Source organism: Tiliqua scincoides, chromosome 2 (assembly GCF_035046505.1).
Source record: "Tiliqua scincoides isolate rTilSci1 chromosome 2, rTilSci1.hap2, whole genome shotgun sequence".
NCBI classification, from domain to species: Eukaryota; Metazoa; Chordata; class Lepidosauria; order Squamata; family Scincidae; genus Tiliqua; species Tiliqua scincoides.
Genome location: NC_089822.1, coordinates 153,329,528 through 153,356,423, shown reverse-complemented (window position 1 = coordinate 153,356,423; position 26,896 = coordinate 153,329,528). Strand labels below are relative to the sequence as shown.

Sequence of the window (26,896 nt, the reverse complement as noted above, 5' to 3'; positions counted from 1 at the left end):
TTTTTTATGGGTATTGGATATATACACCACCAAATAAACAGACATTTACTCTGAAGAACCTGAGTGCAAAAGAATTAGTGTTGAAATGTTCCAACATGGACCGTTTTGTTGTCAGAACAAACCGAGCTTCAAACTCGTATAATCAAGAAACTTTGGAGACAACAGGTAGAGATAGAGATATCATTGCTTCTGCTAGCACCAGTAAGGCAATTAATGAGAAGACTCCTGATGATTTAGCATGAGTAGGAGAGCCTATTAAACAAATTAAACTTGGTAAATATTCAAAGAACAAAGATGGCAGATCAGATCAGAGTGGTTTCAACACTTTAAGTGGTTGGAATATTCTTCAAAATTAGATGCTGCATTTTGCTATCCGTGTTGCCAATTTGTTCCATTTACTAAAGAGCAAGCTTACATAAAAAAGGGATTTAGCAATTGGAAGGCTGCAATGGATAAAACTAAATCAGCATTTTTCAAGCATGCTTCATCTGAGACCCACGTGCAGGCTATGTTAATTTGGTCTGAAAGAAACCAAAGAACTGATTCAAACACATCTATTTCAACTCTAATTAATGACAATGTGCTTGAAAAACATCGGTATTACATTTCAAGCCTTGTTGAAATCATTCAGTTTCTTGTAGCTAATGAGCTTCCAATGAGGGGAATATACAACATTGAAGAATATGTGGAGGAAAGTTTATTAAAAACCTTTTCAAATATATCCTCAGAAAGGACCCAAAACTATCTGAATCTTATAAAATTATTCCAAAGAATGCCACTTACCAATCCCCAGAAATTCAAAATGAAATAGTTAAAGTAATGACTGATCTCATTCAAGAGAAAGTTTCCAATGACATAAAGAATGCAGATGTCCCATTTTTTTCTGTCTTGGAGGATGGAACAAAAGACAAAAATCAATTGATTTTTGAAAGTAATTGCTACTAGATATGTTAAAGCAATATCTAAAGCAATAAAGCAATAAAGCTACTAGATTTTTGAAAGCAATTGCTACTAGATATGTTAAAGATGGTGAAATTTACAAATCCATGCTATCCATAGAGACAACAACTGCTTTGGATGCTGAGACTTTTACAAACACAACTTTAGATACGTTCCAAAGGTATGGTTTAAATCCTAACAATCTGTTGAGCCAATGTTACGATGGAGCATCAGTTATGAGTGGCAAGAAAGGTGGTGTCCAGGCAGTATTAAAAAAAACTGAAGAAAGAAATTCTATACGTCCATTGTTTTAAACACAGGCTGCATTTAGTTGTAGTTAAAGCAATGTTGTGCCAACGTTGAGGGAATTTTTTGGACAATGTGTGGAATTATACAACTTTTTATTCCATGGGATAGTAGCTGCTGAGTATGAAGGCAAAGCTCTTTCTCTTCTGCTGGAACAGAGATGGTCAGGACATCTTCAGGTGTGTAGGACAATTTTTGAAGAATACAAACATATATCAGAAACTCTTGAACTAATATCAATAAATAATAGAAAAAGATTTGCTGGGGAAGATGTGATTCTTAGCACTGGTCTCCATCTTATAATGTGGAAGGAAGAGTTTAGATTTTGTCTAGTGGTAATGAAAAATATTTTGAAAATTCTTTCTCCAGTAGATAAGGGACTCCAAAGTCATGACATTTCCTTGGAGCAGGCCTATAATTCAAGCTACAGAAAGTTCACTAGAAGACTCAAGAAACAGTGAGACTTTGAAATCAATTCTGCAGGAAACATCAAAACTGGCTAAAGAAGTAAAAATGCCAAGGAAGAAGAAATTTAATTCCTTACTTGATGATTATGTGGTGTCTGAAACAACAGGTAACAGAGCATCATGTAGTGACACCCACAGTAAGCATGCTTCTGATTTTTTGAAATTCTGGATGTAGTGCTAGCCGAAATAAAAAGAAGATTCCACGACAATGAAGAGATTCTTCAGGCAATAATTGCAGCAGAAAATTTAGATGATGAAAATGGTAGGCTTAATTATCTAAAAAATTTTAATATTACCATTCCAAGTAAAGAAGAAATGAAAGTAGTAAAACATTTCCTTGAGAAGAACAAAACTGAAAAGCGAAATTTCTTCAGTGAAATATACAAACACCGGAGTGCCTTTGAAGATTGTTATAGTATGTTAGCGGCAGTAAGAACTCTTGCATGTAGCACAGCAGTTTGTGAATTGACCTTCTCAGTGCTTACACGAATTAACAGACCTCAAAGACTATCAATGTCTCACTCAAGAATGGCTAATTTAGTATACCTAGCTTTTGAGCTAAAGAGAACCAAGAATTTATGTGTGGAAAAGGTTCTAAGAAGATTCAATTCTCAGAAAGATAGGAGAATTCAGCTCTACTAGGTAGTTTCAAATCTTCTGTACCTTGCTTTTTAAAGGTAATGAATAAGGTAAAAAAATAATGTTCCATTGCGTTGCTATATTTTACTTCAATATCTTTCCTCTTGCTTTTAGGTAAAGTAAATTTACTTTTGTCATCAGCAAATGAAAGGCTTTCAATACAAGTAAATACTACCTGTATCATAGTGATATGTTTTACTTTTGCAGTGTTGCAAGTCTGTGTATTGCACTGGTGTCCAAAATGAAAGGACAAGTTGCATGTTATTTCTATGTAGACAGATTTTACATTGCATACAGAGATGCATTTATTCTATGCAGATCATTGTTAGATTGCTTTACAGATTATAATGAATGCATCTTTCAAAAAAAAAAAAAGCCCAAAATATTTCCTCCTAATGAAATTTGGGTTAGTTGTGGGTTTTTGATGTTTCTCCATACTTAAACTTCATTTTGCACACCAGTATAGATACCTGACATAATTGCCCCCCACCCCTTAAAAATGGTTGCCCTCTCACCTCTAGAATCCTGGCTACGGGCCTGGGAGGGAAAGGGTCTGCTCATTCTCTTCCTTCTGTTTGGGAGGATAAAAAGGAGAAAACAGCAAACCTTTCATTCTGATTGGTTGCAGCAGCAGAACATCCAGCCCCTGGCACAACCCACCACCCTTTGAGGCTATTTGTTATTCAGGGAAGAGACTTCCTCAAGGTAATCCCCTGCTGTCTAGGTTTCCTAGCTTTGGTGGTGGCAGAGAGGAGACTACCATTTTCACAGTAAATCCCAGACTCCCTGGTTGAAGAGTGAGCAGAGAGTGGGGTGCCAGTTGCCAACTGTTAGGCGCTGTGTCTATAATACCCTCCATGGTAGCAACTGTTTCTCTATTCCTGCTTGCATTTGTATTGATCTGGGACAGTGTTTCTCAACCAGTTGTACTTGAGGTGGTGTCTGATGGTACTTGCGGAACCTCTGGACCCTGCCGCTCAGCAGCAAGCCCAGGAACATGATGCAACAAAACAGCGGTAGGAGGCTCGTTTCAAAGAGGAAGGCCTCCATAGCATGCTTTTCCATGCTCAAAAAAGCCCTCCTGTCCACCCTGAATCTCTTACTGGTGTTTGTCACATCACATCTGGTCTCCCAACCCAGATGTAACTGGCAGTGATGTCATTGCCAGTTACTTCTGGTGGTACTTCAAATAGGTAGATCATGTGAACTGGTAAGGCAGAGGACAAATGTTGAGAAACACTAATCTAAGAGCCCATTACCTTGATTATCTGAAATATCTTTTTATCTAAATCCAATGTGTATTTCTGATATGTCCCTATGTTGTTATAATATTATGTAAATACCACTTCAAGCGTCTGATTTTCTGAATGTTATTTGTTTGCCATTTAGAAAATTCTTGATCTTGGGAGCTCAAGATTTGTCTTGGTCTGACCACTACTCCTGCAACTGCACTGGTTGCCAGTTCACTTCCAAGCATAGTTCAAGTTGCTGGTTTTTATTTCTAAAGCCCTATATGACTTGGGACGAGGGTTCTTGAGGAACCTTCTCCTCCGATGCGTGTTGACCTGTCCCCTGAGGCCTCTGGGAGGGCCCTCCTCCCCCACCCGATGGAAACTAGGTTGGTGGTTACCAGAAACAGGTTCTTTGTGGCAATGTTACTGTTACAGAATATAGTTCCTGATAGAACTAAGAACTGTGCCTTCCCCACTAGCTTTTCAGTTGGCCTGAACATTTTTCTTATTTGCTGTGTTTACCACTCTTGAGTATGTTTCATGTTTGGGTTCTTTATCTCTGCATGTTGTATTTTTTATCTTTTATACTTTTTGTTCCAGGTTTAGCTGCTGTATTATTGGTATCCTGCCACTGCTATTTATTTTGCATTTTAATTAGTTGCTTTTATTGTGTTACTTTTTCTTTGTTATTGTAAGCCGCCCTGTGAGTACACGTATATTTTAAGGCAGGGGTGCCCAAACCCCGGCCCTGAGGCCACATGCGGCCCTCGAGGCTTCTCAATGTGGCCCTCAGGGAGCCCCCAGTCTCCAGTGAGCCTCTGGCCCTCCAGAGATTTGTTGCAGCCCGCACTGTCCCAACACAACTGCTCTCAGCGTGAAGACAACTGTTTGACCTCTTTGCGTGAGCTGTGGGATGAGGGCTTCTTCCACTGCTTGCTGTTTCATGTCTGTGATGCAATAGTGGCAGCAAACGAAAGGCCAGCCTTGCTTTATGCAAGGCCTTTTATAGGCCTTGAGCTATTGCAAGACCTTCCTTCATTCATAAAAGTTCATCTTTAATATATTCATTTATGTAAACTTATGTAAATTTATTTGAATTTTAAATGTAAATTAATTCTTTCTTTCCCCAGCCCCCAAAGCAGTGTCAGAGAGATGATGTGGCCCTCCTGCCAAAAACTTTGGACACCCCTATCTTAAGGGAAAAGGCAGAATATACATCCCATAAAATATAATACTTGAGTCTGAACTGCTATTTGCCAGATTTTAAAAATATTTATACTGGATTTGATCAAGTTTGTATTCTCTGTATTTTGTATAGACTTAAACAAGAACTGGAAGCCCTGAAAACAAGTTGGGCTTCTCAAGTAGCTCAGATTTCCAGGGAAACAGTTTTAAAAGACCTTCAGATTCAAGGGTTGCAAGAAGAGGAGGTGAAGCTGAGAGCACAAGTGGCTAGCTTACTACAAGATGTTGACAGGTAAATGATTTTGAGACACTATTAAACCTTTTATTTTCTCAAGGCCTTTATACAGGTGTGTCCAACTGTAACCTCAGAACTCTAATTTTACAGTGCCAATAATCCAGTGTTCTTTCTGCACGTTGGGGATGAGTTGATAACTGTGATGCTATGACCTCTTCCTCCAGTATTGACCAGACAATAAGCCTTGATTTCATCTTTGTTTCCTCACTCCCCACAATCAATTGCCAAATCTTGTTGCTTCTCCCTGTATAACATTGAAAAAATCCATCCATTCCTGTCAGTCTCTTTGACCAAAACACAGGTTCATGCTCTGATTATTTCCTGCCTTGTTGACTACAGCCTTCTTTCTAATCTGAAATTGACAAACTTCAGTCCTTTCATCTTTGTGTGCAGAGCTCTAGTGCCAAAATAGTTCCCTTCTCTCAATGCTCAGACCATGTAACACCCTTTTCATGCCTCAGTCTGACTTTGTGCTCAGATATAACCAAAGTATAGACCCAGGAAAAGGCAATACAAGTGAAGGGTTAGACCAGCCATTTTCAACCACTGTGCCGTTGCACACTGGTGTGCCGCGAGTGGTCCACAGGTGTGCCACAAGATTTTGGGGGAAGGTCATTTATTAATAGGGCCAATGGAAGATGTGAGCCAGCATTGGCAGCATGGTGTGCCTTGTCAGTTGTCAGAAACCTAGTGGTGTGCCTTGACCATTTTAGTGCCTTGTCAGTGCGCCGTGAGATGAAAAAGGTTGAAAATCACTGGGCTAGATAGAGCTATGCAGATAGGAGGCTGGCTCAGTTCAATGGCTGCAGTAAATTGGCTGCAATAGTTGTTGAGAGAAGGGCAAACATGCTTCCCTCCAAAACTGGATCACTAGGCCAAAGGGACAATTTTCTTCCTGAATACACCCTGAGATTATGGAGATTCATTCTTATGCTTTTTATTATAGGTTATCATGGAGCCAGCCATCCCAGCTCATTATCTCTCAGATACACTACTGCTGCAGCCAACCCAGTGGTTGGCCAGCTGAACACCTGACTCACTAGGTTTGCCGTTTGGGTGGTCATGCAGGAGCAATTGCTATTCACTCAAGGCAAGCAGCAGAGTATAGTCATGCTCTAGTATCCCCTTTCATTCTCTTATATTTATGCTTTAGCTTTATATATATGCATCCTTAAAAGGAAGGATTCATTTGTTTTCATTTTAGTGCTACATTCATACTTTGCTAAACCGATTGCTGTCTCTCTTTCCTGTATATGGAAATTCTTATATCTTATATCTATATGGAATTCTTGTATCTTGTCTTGTGATTTTATTTCCCTTTTTTAATCACTTCAGCTTTTCTCTGGTTTACAACAAACATTTTAGGACAATGTATATAAACTTGTTTCTTTTCAAAATAAATGTTCACATGCGTTGAAGAAATGTATCCTGTGAAACAGCATGAGGACATTCTTCAACTGCCTGAATGTTTCCTCTTGTCTATGGCATGTGTGGGATGTTACCATTGAGTTTGTCCATTCTAGAAGGCCTCTATGGTTATTCTACACCTTGTACTACCTCTTGGACTTTGTCTTTTGTGAGTTATATACTGCACACCTCAGCTGTCAAAAAAACTTGCTCTGTAATTTTGTTCCATTTATACTATGGAATTTGTTGTAAATTCATGATCTAAAACAATACTCGCCCTGTTTTTTTTTTCCTGTCTTAGGTATAAGCAGCAGCTTTCATTAGCAACAGAGAAAGAAGAAACTCAAAAAAGAGCCAAAGTGCAAATAGAGCTGGACTGGCAACGGCGTTGTGAGGATGCCGAAAGAAATCAATATCAGAAATCAGAGGCTCTAATACAGAGCCTGTCAACAGCTAGAGACCAGGTCAGTGTTGAATCGCATTTACTGGAACTTAGCACAGAGTATTAGCAGAGGCATCTTTCATGAATGGAGATATAAAACTTTTGGACTGACCCTGCTTCTCTCAAAATACTTGAGGGGTTTCATCCTATTCAAGAGGTTAGTGTTCTTTTCTTGCAGTACATTGAGTCTGTGCTGACACAAAGCACAAAAGTGATTTGGTTTTAATAATTTATGTAAACAGTACTGCTAAATCTTAATATAGGACCAGCTCACTGTTCAGATGAGGGTTCTTTTCCATCAGAAATATCACAGAGATTTTTTTCTTTGAACAAAATGTGTCAGAGGAGCAACACTAAAGTCTGAAGTTCATTGTTGCCAATATGCCACATGTGCTGGTGTTTAGTAGCTGTCACCAGATCTTCAAAGTGAAGTGGTTATTGATTTAATGTATTATGTTGTATGTTTTATGAAAAGCCATTCCTATCTTCTATATTACTTTCCATCCATGAATGAAGATGGTCACTCGGGACTGGGAAAAATTTAGCTTCGATAGAAAGGAGACTTAAACTTGTGTACAGGGTGGTAGTTGTGGGATACTATCAAAGAAACTAGAGGTTACAGAAGTTTTCTCTTGAAGGAGAACCTTCTTCAGGTTAGAGAACTTGCCTAGATCACGTTTTTAGTAGAAAACTTGAGAAATTAATATAGAAACTGAAGTGGTGAACGTTTCTTAAGTTACTGTAATTTAATTGTGTAGGTTACTGCTGAGCTACAGGAAAAGGAGCAGAAATTGCATGAAGCGGAAATGGTCTTGTCTGCTGTGATTCTTGAGAGAGACCAAGCTGTTCAGGAACTTCAAAAACATGGTCTCTTGCCAAAAGGGACAAAACAGGTTAGAAGACTGAATGCTGTTTCTAGAGTTAATTCTAAAACAGCTCCTAATCTTTAAACAGTTAAGGCTTTTTCTGTGAAATCAACCAACTTCATACTGCTGTGTGTACAGCAATCTAGTCAGCCCCAATTATGTGAAGGTATCAGGACTTCCAGTACAATCCAGTCCCCAAAACCTGCACCCAAAGAATCATAGACATCTGCTCTACTGTCTTGCAAAAGATTATTTTCCTCTCAGGACTGCTGAAAAAGTGACAAAATTCTGACATTGTAAGAGCTTCCATGGATAAAGTAGCTGCCATCCTTGTGATGGTTATCAGATACAAGGATTGTTTATGTGTATTTGTTCCATGTACCTGTGGTGCATAATGATTGGAAAGGCAGGTCCAACCATGTTTTTTCCAGAGCCTGCACATGCAGTAAAATACACGTGTATGTATATATCACATGAGATAAATAAATTATATGTTGCCAGCAAATCATTGCTTGTATGGAAAAGATTCCAGGATAAGAATCTTGTCACATTTGAAGTTGCTGTTAGATATAAAATATTCTAAATAAATTTGTGCCCTTGATCACAAAACATCCTAGAAAAATAAAACTGCTTATTTAGAGAGCCGTGTTCTTATTGTGCTTGTTTAGGGGGGGCTTGTGCACACAAAAGTGAGGTTGTAAAGTCCTTGTACACAGAAATCTAAATGGAATCTTCTTTTGCTTTGCTCTTGCACACCAATTTGTGAAACCCATTGCACACAATGTCACATATAACATTGTCAATACCTAATTGTTGATGTAATTTCTTCCATATGCATTTTGCAACTACATGTGGAACAGCATAGCATGTGAACTTATTCCCATCTGCATCCCTAGGATAACCCATGATTCTCATTCAGGCCCCTCCTGGGCCAGATCCGCCCATCCCCCGTGCCATCCCTTCCCCATTTCATCCCCTACCTGCTGTCCCCCATTCCTGTGCTGGATTTTCTGCTCCAGCAGGCTTATTGAGGGTCGCTGTTGCACGTGGGAAGGCTCTGGCCTTCCCATTGGCGCACCAGCTACTAGTACTATCACAAAGCGCTTTGCAATGCTTTTGTGAGAGCTTGCATCAATCTGGTAGTGTGGCTAGCTTTGAAAGGCTTTCCATTTCCTGACTCAAGATGTAGGAGAGTAGCCTTTTATTATTTGCAGAGTCATTCTGCTACCTTCTGCCCTTGAAAATTATAGTACGTGGGAAAATGGCTATAGCACAACTTGTGTGTTCCAGAAATAGAAAGTAGTCTGAAATCACTCTGCAGAGGCTCTTTTTTAAAGTAATGTGGTAGTTGGAGCGCAGTTGTCAGGGAATACTTTCTGCCTTAGACTGGTATGCAGCAAACATATTGAAGAATCCTATGCATTTCTACTCATAAGTAAATCCCATTGTGTTCAGTGAGACTTGCTTCCAAGAAAGTATGTATAGAATTGCAGCCTATGCCTGAGAAAATGTAAGAGATTATAAACTTCTTCCAAGTTATATAGAAAATGAAATACTTTTCAATCTCTAAATACAATGACTTATATAGTAAGATGCTCATTCTCACTCAAATGTGTATGTAGGTATATACATGCACATTTATAATAAATTTATTTATGTACAGTATTTAGTCATTTTGTGCCACACTTTTCTCCCCAAATTGCACACAAAGCAACTCACAGAGTCATAAAATCACATTAACAAAGCTATTGGTTACAATATAAACTTTAAAACAAAATATTACAAATAAAACACAGACCAGCAGTAGCAACCATCTATTAAATCTAGGGATGGTAAGAAGGGGGCAGGTTTGGTGGTAGCTATGGTCATTGAACCCAAACACCTCTTCCTGAACCTGATCCCATGGCCCAGGTCCATGCAGACCTCTGCCAGCAATTTTGCTGGCACAGGTCCAAGTAGACCTCTCTGCACCTTGGAGGATTGCCCCTGGGTAAGGAAACAAATTTTCCCTCCAGAACTGCCCCCCATCTGGGAACAAATATCCAAAACCTCCGGGACACCCCCACCCTGGCCTGGCAGGATGCATGCAAGCCTTTTTTGTGCGGCTGCTTTGGTGGTGTCATGAAGCACAGGACTGAGATGTGTAGTATTACCCCTGTATTGTAGCTGAGGCTACAAGGGATTGGTTTGCCTAAAGCCAGCAAGTGAATTCACTGCAAAGCAAGATTCAAACTGGGGAAATCCTGATTCATAGCTCAGTCTCTTGCTCTACACTACTCAAGTTCTTTTACCATCATCCAGACTTTAGCCTGCCAGTAGTTAATCTTGTTGTAGCCGCTTTCCATCTTTTGAAGGTGTACTCCCCAGCCAGCAAAGTGAGCACCTCTCCCTGGGATTGTAGCTGAACTGTTTGGCAATGGTTATTCCGTCAGACAGTAGACTTTGATCTGGATGCTTGGAAGTTGTGGTTCCAACTTGGCATCATGCAGTCTTTCCTCTCCAGGCTTGGGTGTTAATCTTGAAGATTTATTGATATTCCAGTGCTTGCTACCTACTAAAGTACACTACTAGTACATGCAACCAGGGAAAGCATAACCAAAGCTCATTTAAATCCTCAACACTGTTCTGTGTTGTCAACACTGTTCTCATCTTTAGTATCAACCGGTGCTTCAAATTTCAGTTCCTCTCCTTGGTATGTGAATCTCTGAGAAATGTCATAGCATTCCCAAGTCTAGACAGGTTGTTTTTGATAACTGCGTGGATCTTTTGCGTGGTGATAAAGATTTTTTTTGCACATAGAACAAAGCTATGTTGTGACAGACTATTTTGAACGTTAAAAGAAAAGATAACTTCTGCTGCACTCTAGAGGTTGTCCATGTTGTTTCAAAAAGTCATGCCCTCCCTGAAAGACTGGAGTAAACACAAGAAGGCTGTCATATTGAATACATTTTTAGTTAAGAAAATGATTGGAGTTAAGAATTAAGATTGGAAAGTATTCTGCTGTCTTAAATTGCAAAGACAAGGTCTACATATTAGATCAGAAACAACTTTAGTTTTGATTCCTGATTTCTGTATTCTAACACTTCTAATAGCTCATTTAGCCTGTACTGTGTATTACAAGGAGGCTTCCTTGCCAAGGACTGGGGCAATTTAGGAGAAATAAGATCAATGGCAAGTTAATAAATACAAGTGACAAGATTATGCACCCTTAAGAAATGAATGAAATGGAAGGTGGTGTTGGCAGGCTAATGATGTTTGATGTCTTATTTGCTGCTAGTTTTTAAGATTTAGGAAGCCAGGTTCCCCTGAGAAGAAACCCCTTTTGGAAGAATGGGCCCCCTCCCTAGTTCCAAGCAGGAATTTTTTGTGACTGATTAGGTGGTCTCCCAGACAACTGTCCAGTTCAGAAGCAAGGAAGAGAGCTTTTCGATATCCATACAGGCCACTAACCGAATCAGTCACCATGCTGTAGCACAATTCATTTTGTGCTCAGTGGAGGCCAATTAAGCACAACTCTGCCTTCCACTATACATGCAAACATCTGCCTCCGGTTTGCTTTCCATAGGGCTTAATACATTTTTCTTGTCAGCTTGAGGGGACAAAGCTGACACTTCCTTCTCTAGTGATTTTTGGGACATATGTTCATCAGATAGGGAGCATTCTGATGGCATTGTGTTCCTCTCAGCCAGCCCTTCAGACTGAGGCAAGGTTGCCTACCTATTTGCTAGTAAACATGCACGTGCAACTAATTTTCACTTTCCATAGGTCTCAATGCATTTTCCTTGTCAGCTATCAGCTTGACAGTTTCATGACCCACAAACAATCAGGTCTCGGTCCACAGTTTGGGAAGCACTGGTTTAGAGCATTCGCAGCATGCCCAGAGGCTTTCCACTCACTTGCTACCTGTGGTTCAAAGTATAGCGAGCTGCTCCAGGCAGAGCCCTTTCCTTTCTTTGGTCTGAACCCCCAGCATACCCTCACTTCTTCATCAGTCTCCCTCATTATTTCTGCTTCTCTCTTTTTTATTATTTTATTATTTTATTATTTTATTTATTATTTTATTATTTCTGCTTCTCTCTTTTTTCCAGAACCACAAATCTCATCTATGTTCTCCCTATGTTGTCTGGGATGTCCAACAGGTTTCCATATGTCCCTCCCGCTCCCATGTTTTCCCACTCTTCACTCTGTCCCTTCGCCGTCTGAGGAGTTTGTGTCTGCATGTGTTGCTGCATAGCTGGCCAAAAGTCTTATCACAACTTTATTTCTCAGACAAGTCCTACTTTATTTGTCAAATTTGTTCCTTGTTCTCCTGTAGATGTGGCATATAACTATGATTTAAAAAAAATGTTGACAGTGTGTTATTTTAGCAAAATCACTAATGTTGCTTACTTGCGTCTCATGTTTACATTCAGGGTGTATGTTACTTACCTCATAGGTAACCCCGAAGGATAATGTAGGAACCAGTGAACGAGATTTTCCTTCTGCTGATATTCAGAGAGTACAGGAACAGAATAATACCCTGCGGGCTGTTATTGCAGAAATGAGGAAACAAATGGAGACTCTGAATATCCAGGCAACGTTCTCTGATGACACCGAAACAAAAAGACAAGCTACAGATGGGACCAACACTGCTGCAGTTTCTTTTACTCTTGGTAATAAAGCAAATTAGTCCATACATCTTTCCTAACAGGTACTTCTCCCAACGTTCATCATCTTAACTGAAGTAATAATTTTAAACTTCAAAAAACGATATTATTATTAGGAATACAATTCAGGCAACAAGTTTCCTTTGTGTGTATGTATGTGTATATGTGTGTGTGTGTGTGTGTATATATATATTCCTTTGTATATATATATATATATTCTGAAAGGTGGTTCTGGAACAGCATCTGGACGCTGTTCCAGAACCACCTTTCAGAGCGTGATACCATAGTCTTTTGAGACTGAAGGTTGCCAACAACAATTTATATATTCCTTTGTATATATATAGAAATATATATATTTCTGGTGCAAGTCCCTTGCACTGGCCCAAAGGTGCCACTGGGAAAGGAGGGAGGCTGGCACACATCCATGTGCTGGCCTCCAGAGGTTGACATGGGACAGACCAACCGACCTGCCCGTTCCCGCACGGTTTAGGATTCGTCTGCCGAGCAAAATCAGTGCAACCAAACAACTGCTTAGTTAAGTAAGAGATTAAATCTTGTAATTTAAAAAATGGAGAAAAGTTAAACAACCTTAGATAATTAATTGTAGTGTTTTTCAGTTCCTACAGAATTATCTGACATATGTATCATGCGATACCAGCTATCCTGTTATTGCAGGGAAAATGATGATGCAGGGAAAATGATGATTACTTAGGTACCAACTGAACAATAGTTTATCCCTACCTCCTTTATCGCTGGAAGCAACATTAAAGTGCAACATGGCCAGGAAAACTTTGCAGTGATTGGCACTTCCCTGTGCAGCACTGTTTGCAAAATGTGATGTTTTTGGCCTTGTTTAAACGTAATTTTCATGTTTTGATCACATGTATATTTAAAAAGGAATCAAATTATTGAACAATATTGTTGAGATTTTATCAGTTCTCGTTCTCATTTTGTTTTATTTTTAAATATTTGTAACACACTTATATTTAAATTAGTTTAAATTAGAATCTGTTAACTAGGAATTTATTTAGGGCGCAATCCTATCCTGCACTGGAAGAGGCAAACCAAGAGGCTTGCACTGTATCCAGCGCAGGATAGGGGCCATAAGCGACTCAGCCAGAGGCAAGAGGTAACATTTCCCCTTACCTTGCTCCTATGGGTCTCCTTGGACTTGTACCACCTCTTGAGGTGGCACAAATTTGAGGAGAGCGGAGTGGCTTGGAGCTGCTCTGTTCTCTCTGGGAATGGGATCCGGCATAACCGCTGGATCCCAGCCCCGCCTCCCGCTCCCCATCTGCTTGCCCCCTCAGCTGCCCATCGCCCGCCCTTCCTCCACCCAAGAACACCTCCCTTCCGCCTCCTCCCTGCCCCCCCACTTATCTCAGAGCCTTGCAACAGCACAGCTTCTCTGAGCACTGGCCCAGCTTCCTCCAGAGGGAGGTGCAAATGTGCCTTACAGCACGTTTGCAACCCTATTGGGCTAGTGCAAGGGACTTGCACTGGTCCAAGTCAAGGGCTGGATTGCACCCTTAGTCTAATATGTCTAATACGTGTGTCAGATTTGTTCTTTCTGTATTCAATGCAAAACATATAATGAAAAATACAATTTGCATTTTACAATCTAATTCTCTTGATTACCTGAAATTGCAAATTGCCTGTGGTGCTACCTAGTCTGAGATATGATTTTTTGTTTGCACAGATTGCTAGCTTTTCAAAGCCATTGTCACATGTGCTGCACTGTGTGATATGGTTATTGTCTTTATTTTTGTAGGCTATGTTCAGTCCCTAGAGGAAGAGATCAAAAGACTGAAGAAAAAATGCTGGGCAATGGACATGCAACATGAAACTGCAACTGAAGTTCCTGGAAAACTATTTGTGTCTTCTCTGAATCCATCTAGTTGTAATAAAAGTACTCAAACTTATCATGAAGACTACATTTTCAATGGAAACAGTGGTAAACAAAATATTACTTCAATTCCATTTAAGGCACAATACATTTTCTATGCAGAAATTTCTACTTTATTGAGGAAAACACTTGAAAGCAGCATATAGATTGCCATTGTGTGTATTGTCACGCAAGAAGTGTCCCTCAGCATTGGGTTAATTTCTACTTAGAAAATTTTTGTATGTTTGGATGGTAAGTACAGTCACCCCCTCATGTTTGTTTTTTTGGTTTGCCAGCTGCATAAAGTTGAATGTGCCCAAGTCAACTGCACCTAAGATGAGGGGAAATTGTATATTGTTCATTCAAAAATAGCATGTTGGGTTGTTTGGAGTAGGTGAAAGAATACTACAAAATCTTTGGTCCAAACTTTTTTTAAAACAAAGTTAGTTGTTTTTTTAAATTCAGGAGATAAATTAAAGCTAACACAGTGTCTTATTATCTGTTAAATGTCTTTGTCATGACCCTAGTTTTGAGTAGATAATGGCCTGTGCATATCAAAAAGGAAGATTTGCTCTTAATACTTGGTGTTTTATGTCAACTTTGAAAGGTGTCTGTTTTTATTGTATTTGCTCTTTGCCTTTCAGGTTCATCACAGCCTGATGAATTTATTACTGACACTATTTTGAAAAAGCCTGAAGTCAGAGTGCCTCAAGAGGATTCAATGGGAACACAAGGATTGCATGTGGTAGGGTGGGTGGTACTTACCATCCTGATGGTTATAGATTTGCTAGGGAACAAAATTATAATGGCCAATGAATGCTTAAGACTAGGTAAGGGCTTGTTCTTTTCAGAATGAAACCAGTATACTTTTCAAAACTTAGTGTACAGGTATTATACTTTTGCTGTAAGAAGCCCCATATACTCTGGCCACTGCACAGCACACAGAATAGGATAGGATCATAAGCGTTTGTTCTTACCCTTAGGTGTCCACTAAGAGGCACTGTAACTCTGTGCATGGATTCATAGCAAGGTTATTTCAGTCTAATAGGACAAGATACTATCTTTCATGACCTACAACTACAAAAGGTTGGTCTAGTTTTATTGGAAATGGCCATAAGGAGGACATTAATATTGGTACTTGTTACATATGTCCACAGTTTTACTTTGGTTATTATATCATACTACGGGGGAGTACCAGTTCACCTAAATTGGCTGCTATAAAAACTAAGAGAAGGGAAGCTTCAGCTTGACAGACAAACAAACAAACAAACAAACAAACAAACAAACAAACAAACAAACAAACAAATAAAGCTTGCTTTGCTACCATCTCAAATAATTTTTTAACATTCCAGTAAAGACAACCTTTAATATAATCTCTGCACTGAAACTAGCTGGTTTTATTTAAATGTCATCCTAATATTTAATATCAAACTTAAATTATAGGCACCTAAGTGCCAAAACGTTCTTTTGTAAGCCCAAACAAGGTCTTTGCAATGCTTTGAGACTATCCATGGAAAGGAATGTTACAATCCATGGGAAGCCACCAATAATGCTTTTCTGCATGAAACCAGAACCAGGGGACATTCACTAAAATTGAGTGTTGGGAGGGTTAGGACAGACAAAAGAAAATATTTCTTTACTCGGTGTGTGGTTGGTCTGTGGAACTCCTTGCCACAGGATGTGGTGACAGCATCTGGCCTGGATGCCTTTAAAAGGGGATTGGACAAGTTTCTGGAGGAAAAATCCATTACGGGTTACAAGCCATGATGTGTATGTGCAACCTCCTGATTTTAGAAATGGGCTATGTCAGAATGCCAGATGCAAAGAGGGGCACCAGAATGAGGTCTCTTGTTATCTGGTGTGCTCCCTGGAGCATTTGGTGGGCTGCTGTGAGATGCAGGAAGCTGGACTAGATGGGTCTATGGCCTGATTCAGTGGGGCTCTTCTTATGTTCTTAAGTTTTTATGCATGTCCCCAGTGACCAAAGCTGCTGAACAGTTGGAATAATTTTCAGGGAATCCAAGAGAAATATTTATTCCTCTCAGTATTGTGGACTCAGAACTTTAATAATTTTCATTTAGTAATTGAATTACAGTTACAACTGGGCATTCCTGATCACATATGCATAGACTGAGTTTGATACCACTGCAAATGAAATTGGGAGGAAACTTGAGACATTTTAGTGGGATCTTGAAGTTGAGATTGTTCTGGAACTTGAACAATCCTTCCTTCTGTGGGACAGCAGTGGGTGATGGGAGACTCTCCATCATTTGAAGTCTTTAATCAGAGGCTAGATAGCTACCTATCTGGGATGTTATAATTGAGGACAGCCTGCACTGGCAGGGGGCTGGACTCAGTGATCATATAGATCCCTTCCAACTCTGTGATTCCTCCAAAAATTAGAAGTTAAAAGCTTGTCTACTTTGAAATGGTAAATTTGTATAGAATTGGCTTTTAAAAATTTATTTATTTCAGATACGGGGTAGGGATATGGGATAAACTAGGGTATAGGGTTACACAGGTTATATAACACAACAGGATATTGGTCATTGGGTCACAAAATGCATTTAAAACAAACTTTATACATCAAGATAAAACTAAACACAAACTCATCTATATAAATCACTGTATATAACATTTAAAATGCTTAACTTAATCTACTCAACCTATAATATATATTCAGTACTATCTATCCAATCATAAAACGGCTTCCAGTATCTTCTTACTTTATTTAAATCTTTATCTTTCATTCTTTCTGTTATTACATCCATTTCTGCAATTTCATAAATGTATAGAATTGGCTTTAACAAAATATTTTTTTATAATGAAATAAAAAGAATGAGACAATAGCCAGGATGAGAGACATTGTAAGTCATTTGAACATACTAATGTGGAAAGGTTAAATGAGTTAAACCTCTTAAATGAGATACTAATTTATGTGGCAGGAAATCACATAGTAAAATGTGAATCAAATTTCTTCTCCCTCTCTCTCTCCTGGCCTTCCAACGTGCAGGAGCTCCTTCCATGAATTCTGCAAGCTGCATTAATTCATCCATGCTGTGAGCTCACATACACCCATGCAAAGGCAATAGCTCTAGGATTCCCTCTTCTAAAGTCTAGGACTTGTATTACAGTTAGTGAACTTGTACTACTGTTAGTGAATGAACCTATTTTGTCATTTTTCATCATGACAAAATACATAGGAATATAGCACTCTGCCTTATGTCAGACCATTGGTCCATCTAGCTGAGTGTTGCCACTGACAGGCAGTAGCTTTTCAGAGTTTCATACAGGAATTTTTTCTTTGTCCTACCTAGATTTAACCTGGGCTTTCTGCATGCAAAGTGTGTGCTTGAGCTTTGACCCCTTTCTCTCTCTATACATTTGTGTATGTCTGCGTGTGTGTCTCTTGCCAAACATTTTCCTTCATTGATATTGATCTGGAAAAAATGTTATTCTGTGATTCTTCTAGAATCCGTTGACTAAGAGGCTTCAGGAGAATTCTGTACATCTCAGGCAACATTTATTTGGCTTGGGGGCAGGTGATGGGCCCTATCACTATACCGGAAATTATGCAAAAGTGACGCAGAGTAAATTGAAGGAAGCTGTGAGAAAGATCTGCAGTCTGAGCAAAGAGAAGCAACAGCTGCTAGAGATGGTAAACAGACTCAGAGCTGAACTTGGCGCAGTTTCAAAAGAAGGTAAACTCCTGGGTAAAAAGATCCTGGTTGTAAGATGAGTTCAGCCTCTTAAGATCAAGAACTAGGAGGCTGAAGTGCTGGGTGTGGGCTTATGAGTTTAAGAGGTCTCAATTTGAGGTTGAGAATGCAGACTAAGAGTACAATTACTCCAAACATCAATGATGTTGGCATAAGACATGAACAAAGTATTTGTTGCTGATTCTTGGCTGTGGAGACTCTCAGTACTAGTACTAGGAGGTCAAGATGGCAAGTGAATATTGCATAACAGCAGAAAGCCCTTTTATGTACAGCACTTACAATGTATTAAGTACCCTGAAATAAGTACTTTGTTATTAGTTTTTTTTCCTGGAAATGAGAAACAGTGCAGAATGATGTTATTGTATAACAAACATGAGGCTACATAGATGCCTTGTAAGAGATTTTCATTTTAAAGTTTTAGTTTTATGGCCCAGCTTCTTTGTGTGGAGTTGGAATGCAAAGGTCATTACTTGAAAATGATATTCCCAGGCCAGTTCTGTTACATCTCTTTCGCATTAAATGCCAACTGAGATTCTGCCATACTGTGTATTTCATTTACAGCTGTCATGAGCAACAATTGGTTGTTGGAAAAATGCTGCTTTTAATTAAAAGTATAGGATGGATGCAATATAAAAATTTCACATATTTATTTTCTCACCTTTGTTAGGATTTCAGGATTTCAAAACCTCAAAACAGTCTCAAGAACATGCTTTCCCTGGTGCCCTCTGTCCTAAGGAATTCATCAGGGAGACTAAGCACCGTCTTTTAGCTTTAGAACACCTGCAGTACCAACTTACAACACAGGTAATGAAGTCTGCTTGTCTATACTGTTAGTACTGTAAGTACATTTAGAATTCAGCATGCCATATTTACAGTATAATATATGCTGAGTTATTGCCACCTCACCTTGCTCTGAGGAAGCCTGTTGTAAGAATGTGTCCTGCTTATCACAGAGATAATGTGTGCAAGCTGTACAAAAACACTAGATCATGTAAAGGAATGTGCAAAATACGTGCTGTGCTTTCACTATGCCTGTTTCACCAGAATGACTCCTATCCTATGCTGGAACAGAATTGGCTGTGTACTGTTTCACATTGCAGTCCTCCCTTGTTGGTGTCCCTTCTACCATAATCACAGCAGGTTAAAATTTTCGAGAGCAGTAAAGAGAATGCCATAGGAAGAATAGCTGTTATATAAAACCTGCAGCACCATCTATGTGCATGACAGTTTTCACAGAATGAAAAAGACATGGCCCTTGTCATGGTCCCAAGGGGCTCATGATCTAAAATCAGCCCAAGCAAGAAAACCTAGGAAGGAGAGAGAAGTGGAGGCACAGATATTTTGAGGAAGGATATGTGATTAATAATATAATAATAATAATAATATACAGTATTTATATACCGCCTTTCTTGGTCTTTATTCAAGACTTTATTCAAGGCGGTTTACACAGGCAGGCTTATTAAATCCACGCAGGGATTTTTACAAATTGAAAGAAGGTTCTCTCTTTCAAGAACCACCACATTCAAGCTGTTACACTCCGATCTGGTTTAACATTCTGGCCTCCATCCTCCCACGCTCCGAGCAGATGGAACAGCTCAGCTGCAGCTTGTCAGCTGCTTCAAGGTCGCACAGTGCCGGTGGCCTCGAACTGGCGACCTTGTGGATGTTAATCTTCAGGCAAATGGAGGCTCTACCCTCTAGACCAGACCTCCTCCTGATTATTAATTATTTCATCTATACTGACCTGGGCTTAGTTAAAACAGAGCAAGGGACTAGGGAGTTGGACCAAAGGCTTCAAGTTGAAGAAGCTTCAGTACATTTAAAGAAATAAGGTTTGGGGGACATCTTCCTGTGTAGCAATGTTAGAATCAATCCCTGCCTTATGTGACTGAGATTCTACGTAAAAGGAAGAGAAGTCTACCCAACTGGGAGGACTGAGAAGTATCTGAGGTGAGCACAAAGTTCAGCCTTTGGCAGCTCCACTGCCTCATTCCCTACTCAATTTATACTTTAAACACTTTTATTGCAGCTCTGTATAGGTTTACTCCAAAGTAAATCCCACTGTGTTCAGTAGGACTTACTCTAAGGTAAGTGTGCATAGGTTTGCAGCCAAAGAAGCACAGTCAGTTCTCTTTATATGCAAATTCGCTTATCTTCGAGGGGCAGAATTGCCACCTACCTATCTTTATCTGCAACCCTGTTCTCACTGTACTGTGCTAGTGCTGCATCAAACAGGCCTTAGTATTGGCCCGTGGAGAATCCTTGGACACATTTGTATCTACTTCCATGCTTGCCCCACCATCTTAGTCACCATCTTGGGGACTCCAGCTGAATCTTCACAACCCTGGTGATGATCAGAGGTGTCTGGAAGGTTACCTGAGGACTGCTCTGGAGCTGGGGCAAGCTAAGGGAAGGAGCTAAGAAAAGGATGGAGGAAGAGAATGGGTGAAGCAACCCCTTCCCCACTGCTGAACCCTGAGGACCTTGTTGTTGGGCCAGCAACCTTCAACAAATTGAGGGATAGCCAGCATGGACAAATTGCCATTGCCACAATCTTCAATGTATCAAAGAATATTCAGCACAGAGGAGGAAGCATCAGATGTTGGAGATGTAAATAAACCCTCACTATCATACATCGCTATATACTTCAAGTTAAGATTCAGGTTCATAAAATTCATAGTGTATGATGAAAAGAGTAGGTGCTGCTGGATGCTCAGACATAAGATAGAAAGATGACAGTAATCATCTGTTGTTGGTACCCAGCATATGATACTGAGTAAAGCTGCCTCTAAACATCGGTCTGTCCCCGGGAATCTATTTAATCATTCCCTTTAATGCCAAACATTGGTACTTGAATGGTTATGAATTTGGAAGTGAAGGGGAGCCACCTGTGGTGATCATTTTTGAATAGCAATGGGTAGAAATTAGGCTTACTTTTGTGAAGCTGACTCTGAGGTCACAACTAGCACTTGCAACTTGTAATACTCTGATATTCATGATGCAGCATTTGCTGCCACCATCAATGTGAGTTTAAGGCCAATGTTACAAACATTCTCTCCCAGCGTGTGCGGGGGTGGGTGGGTGGGTGGGGGTGGGGGTTGTCTGTACGTTATCTAACAGCCCCCCCCTTATCTGAGCAAGGGGGAAAGAGTGTTCCAATTTGGCTTTTCTCTCTCTTTCTCATATATTTTCACATTCATTTTTACCACCTCTCTGAATAATATTGGCTGGGTAAGGTTGAAGAGCTTGGAGAGCAAATTGCTCTTTAGTTTAAGCAAGTAGGCAGATTGGCCTAATCAAATCAGAAAAAGTTTATTGATAGGGAAAGGAAAAACAGGCAATTTTACATGTGAGATAACAGCAAAGTTCAAAAAAAATAAACCAAGTTTCAAACCTACATTTCCCCGTAATATGGTTACTTACAATTCAGCATCCTCTACTGACATGGGAGAGCAAAGATGGCCTGGGAATTAACCCTGTCCTGGCTAAACGGCACCAACATTTCTACTCCGAAGGCTGGAATCCAAGTTGGGAGTTTGGGAAGGGTTCATCCAAGGTTTTTTGTTTGCCTGAATTGAAGCCACACATTTTGACAATGGTGATTTGCATTTTTAGACCGACCCTATGTTGTATATATGACCTATAGCTCTTGATGGAATAAAGAAGGTGACAAGCTCATTAGGGATGGCCAGCTGAGGCAGACACCTCAGGCAGCAGATAGGTGGAGGGAGTTTTTCCCCTTCATCTGCAAGCACATCTCTAATTTTTTTCCTTTTTTCTTGCATTAATTCTTACAAGAAATATATTTCATTTAATGTACACTTGCAGAGAATGAAGAAATGAGCTTATAATAATTGAAATAATTAATTTGACTTAATTTCATGGCAGGAGCTACAGTATGCACAGAGAAAGCAAGCTTCAGGAAAATGTCCTCAGTTTGTTGAGATCTTACATAAGGAAACTGTTCCAAATAGCAGCAGCTGTGGTGAAGCAGAAGGCCCTCTCAACCAGGTATGGTATGGCTCCAGTGTTTTCTATCCTTAGCTAGATCCAGTCCTAAGCATGATGAATTTGAAGCAAGACCCATTAAGTTCAGTCAGCCTTTCTCTTGAGTGAGCATGTTAAGGTTTGCAGCCTTAGATAGATACTTTAAGTATCTAAGTAAATAAGTTAAGGTTTGCAGCCTGAGGGCGCAATCCTAACCCCTTGTCAGTACTTTCCAGCACTAGCATAGCTGTGCCAATGGGACGTGTGCTGCATCCTGCAGTTGGGTGTCACTCACGGAGGCCTCCTCAAAGTAAGGGAATGTTTGTTCCCTTACCTCAGAGCTGCATTGCCCTTATGTCAGTGCTGGAAAGCTCTAATAAGGGGTTAGGATTGTGCCCTTAGATAGATAAATTAACACTAATTTCTTTTTAAAATACTGAACAAAACTTTAAAATAAAGAAAAAAAACTCACTTTGACCTCTTGAACCCAGTTTGTTTTAAATTGGAAAGGCTAATTGTATTAGTAAACATAACTATATGTAATCTCAAAATAAATGTTATCATTTATTGTCCACCTGCTTTTGGTTCACCCTGTATTAATAAGTACAATATATGCTGTGAAATCAGTATACTAAATAATTAAAATCAATGATAATACTGCTCAGACTGTGAGGCATGGCAGGATGGATAAATGCGGATGCAGAATTCAGATGGGGCAGCTTCAGGCACACACTGCATACACAATAGTTATATGTTTTCAGATCATTGGTGGATATGTTGGTTCAGGTTGGAACTAGGCATTAGGAAAGTCCTGGACTGCTGCCACTCCATATCTCTTTGTTTCTTCATAACATCCACAACACAACGTATGACCCAGCATCGTCGCATTGGGCATTTGCCACTTGTGCCTACTTCGCATCACAGATGTTAGATATTCAGATATGCATTAGGTATACCTGTCTGTGTGCTAGGTGTGCTTACCAATGTGGATCTTAATGTATAGTATAGAGTTGGCAGCAAACCCTGAGTTTAGAGCTAATGTAAACATTGATCAGTCTTCTTCTGTTCTGGTATGTTAAAAGTTAGCACAAGACTAGCACACGGGAAGCATTTTGGACCACCTAGGTCTGACTCTGAGACATTTCTCCAGCCCATTTCCAGATGTGGTTCATTCAAAATATATAGAACAGTGTTGAAGACCTGCTGCCATTCTCCACAGGTTCCGTTGGAAGCATTTATTGGAAATTATACAGTAGATCTCCAAAATTATGAAACCTTAGTGTCAGGTCAGCATCAACCGCCCAGAAATGGAAGTTCCAACCAATCCCAACAAGGCCAGTTGTCATCATCTGGTGCATACAGCTCCCTGCAGGACGTTTGGCAGATTCTAGAGATGGGCTCAAGTCCTTCTGTTCTCAGCCCTCAAAGCGGCAATGGTCAAGGTAAGCATGGTATGGAAAGAAGTGACTATTTAGCTTGACTATTAGCATCAGATACAGTACAACAATTTCTTGATTCAGTGAAGCCCAACATATGTAGCTGGTGGGACACGTGAATTAAGTGTATGTTCTAGAACTTGTCCCATTATTCTCTGCATTGCATAGGAATCTGGACTTTATCAATGGAGTTTATCAATGCAGCAAGTGTTCTTTGATGGGTAGTTTGAACTACACTTGCTTCCAGTTGTCAGAAGCAGTTTTTCATTACAAGGCTGGCATCGGGACCAGTGTCATTGGATAGCTGCCAAGGGTCCTCACTCATTTCCATTACCTGTGGCTCCTGAGGCCACTAATCCAATGAAATGAACAAGCCCTCCCTCCCCTTCCTGAAGGATGTAACCCAATCTTAACTTCTCTGCTCTGTATCAGCACCCCCTCCCCTCCTCATCTATCTGCATATGGGGTAGGGCAGACCAGGCACTTATGCCCCTAGGTAGATTTCTCACTTGGCCTTTTGAGCCTGATGCTTCTCAGCTCAGGTCCTTTGCAAAAAGTTTCAAAGACAGCACCTGAGGGGCTGCAACTGACATCACTGCTTCTGCTGTAGGATAAGTTCCAATGCTGCACTCCTCTCCCATCCCCTGTCATCTAAAGCCCTGCTCAGGACCCATTCAAGCAGGATGGGGCCCGCAGAGGGTAGATTTCTGAGTATTCCTTGAAACCAGGAGCTGCCCTCATGTTTTATTCTAGTTGTACTCTGAGATACCTGTGGAATGGCTACTCTCTGGTTTGCATTGTCTGGCAACCCAATCCTAAGCTGCCCAATGCACAGGGCTGTAGTGGAACCGAAAATGGCTGCCAATGCATACTGCATGCTTCGCAGGCACTGTCAGCAGCTCCTCAGGAGAAGGGGACTTTTGCCAAGTAGCCCCACAATAGAGCTACTCAATTCTACGCCGATCCTTGGGTTGGTGTGGAATTTTGAGCCTGCATGCTGGACCAGCAGCCTGAAATGGAGGCTCAAGATCCACTGGTCCCTTCCTGTTCCCTTCCCCTGGAACACCTCCTCCTCACCCTCTCCTTGCCCTCCCTCTACCGCCCACCACCCCAGAACGCCTCCTTCCCACCTCTACATGCCTCCACCTACCTCATTACTTCTCAGCGGTCTGCATGATCGCTGAGCAATAGAGCTCTGGTGCTTGCCTGGCGGTAGCCTGGTGCTGGGCTGGCGGAGCACCAGCGCTAGGGCTTGCAAACGTGCTTTATGGCGTGTTTGTGACAGTGCACGCCGTCAGTGAGCCAGCGCAAGCTCAGGATTGGGCTCTGAAAGACTGTTTCACTGTCCTCAGTTAGTTATGTTTTGCACTTCTAACAGATTCTTCCAGTTGGGAAATATAAATGCTAATTTTCTACCCTCATGATAAGAGTTTTGTTTGAAACAGGTGTAAAAGTACATCCCTAAAGTGAATTATTGGTATTCCAGCAGAAGTATTCGAATAAACCTGGCACTGCATGGTGATACATAATGGTGATACTAAGGCTGCAGTCCACAATGTCTTTACTCTAGAGCAGTTCTGCTAAAAGAAAAAAAAACCCGATAAGAACATAAGCCCCACTGGATTAGTTCAGCTTCCTCTATCTCACAGTGGCCCTCCACATACTTCCCTGCAGTAACTTAAGCAGGTCATAGATTACTGCTTAAATCTGCAATCCTAAACGTACATACTAAAATTCTATTGAGCTCAGCTATACTTACTTCTGACTATACATGTTTAGAATTAGGATGCTCATGTCTGACCCTGCCAAGAGCTCTGCTTTTCTATTGATTTCTCCATTTGAAACTGTGGGAAAAAGCAGAGAATAACACTCTCCTGCTTAGCAGAGATTAAAAATGTGGAAGTCTCCTGTTTTTGAACTCCTTGAAAAATGGTAGCAATCTCTTACCTCTACAACTGCCCCCAATTCTTGGGTTCTTCTCTCATGCTGCCACTGAATATTCCCTCAGCCGAGGGCACTTGCCCTCTGGGACAGGGAAGTGATGGCGGGGGAGAAGAGAAACGATTGGTATACACTCTCAGAACCCAGTGTCCTCTAACCATAGATGGATTTTTTTTTCTTTTTTGGCAGTGAAGGATTATGCTGCCAAAGGGATTATGATGGGAGAGGAAATGAGGTCTTGATTAATTTGAATGAATCTCCACTGGTATCTCCATTTTTATCTCTTGATAGTATTTCTGTTTCTCTTACTTCATGTTCGGTCATCTTGGTGTGATTTTTAACATTTCTCTGTTGCTGTTGTTATTGTGTTGCTGTTGCAGATTCAGGCACTTTCAACACTGTATGATCATCTACTTATTAATAGTTCTAGAAATGCATTATTTATATGCTGTTAAAGCTCCTAATTGTTTTATCTAAGCTTGGTTATGTTTTAATGCCCCTTTCATTTGTTTTTCTTTATCCCATCTAAAATGACTGGTATCTATTGTTTACGCTGTAGCTCAATTCATCTTTCCTGCCTGTAAGAACTAGGTAACCATTTGCTTTTCCAGTATTAAGAGTTCAACATGGTCTCTCTTGCTTTTAATTTTGTCCCTGTGGTCATACCTGTTTGTTATAAGAATCCACCAGACAATTTTACAATGTGAACACTATCTCTCCAGAGTAGCCTGAGGAATATAAATTCATTAGTTTAAATTTGCAAAGGGCTTTGGAAATAGAAAGTGCATAATGGAGCTACACTTTATTATGATGTCTTTATGTGGTGATAAGATAACACTGGTATTCCCAGACAGATGTCTATGGCAGCAACTGGAAAGACAGCATAAGACAACAGGCGTGCTGCTGGTGTAAATCACATGCTGCAATGGAATTCTTTGGTAGACTCAGGCATAGCAGTTATATTGCAGGTCAAAAACCTGTTGGTAAACATGTTTGCACATGCAGATGTCACGGCAACTTTCCTAATGTTTCATGCTCTCATCTGGTGAAATGCAACTGGCAGTCTTACAAGGACACCCATTTCCTAACTAAGGGTTGGAAATATTAACCCAAAGTGCTGCTTCTGAATATTGCTAGTACCCAAAGTTCTAGAACAAAAACCAGTGCTTCTTAAAGTGAAGATATTGTGCTTAGTCTGATACATTTGGGCCTCTTCAGCCTAGAAAAGAGATGCTTGAGGGGGGACATGATTGAGACATACAAAATTATGCAGGGAATGGACAGAGTGGATAGGGAGATGCTCTTTACACTCTCACATAACACCAGAACCAGGGGACATCCACTAAAATTGAGTGTTGGGCGGGTTAGGACAGACAAAAGAAAATATTTCTTTACTCAGCGTGTGGTCGGTCTGTGGAACTCCTTGCCACAGGATGTGGTGCTGGCGTCTAGCCTAGATGCCTTTAAAAGGGGATTGGACAAGTTTCTGGAGGAAAAATCCATT

At 40.3% G+C, this 26,896-nt stretch overlaps 1 protein-coding gene across 1 annotated transcript in view; it reads left to right on the top strand.

The window, feature by feature from the left end:
- The window catches only part of CCDC57 (coiled-coil domain containing 57), a 63,496-nt gene that overhangs the window by 25,291 nt on the left and 11,309 nt on the right, over positions 1 to 26,896 (top strand). Inside the window, exons 8-17 of the mRNA XM_066616462.1 lie at positions 4,902 to 5,060; positions 6,772 to 6,934; positions 7,671 to 7,805; positions 12,214 to 12,430; positions 14,196 to 14,378; positions 14,954 to 15,054; positions 17,782 to 18,010; positions 18,696 to 18,832; positions 21,917 to 22,039; positions 23,235 to 23,457. Of these exons, the coding sequence (XP_066472559.1) occupies positions 4,902 to 5,060; positions 6,772 to 6,934; positions 7,671 to 7,805; positions 12,214 to 12,430; positions 14,196 to 14,378; positions 14,954 to 15,054; positions 17,782 to 18,010; positions 18,696 to 18,832; positions 21,917 to 22,039; positions 23,235 to 23,457 (1,670 nt within the window). The remainder of the gene's footprint in view (positions 1 to 4,901; positions 5,061 to 6,771; positions 6,935 to 7,670; positions 7,806 to 12,213; positions 12,431 to 14,195; positions 14,379 to 14,953; positions 15,055 to 17,781; positions 18,011 to 18,695; positions 18,833 to 21,916; positions 22,040 to 23,234; positions 23,458 to 26,896) is intronic.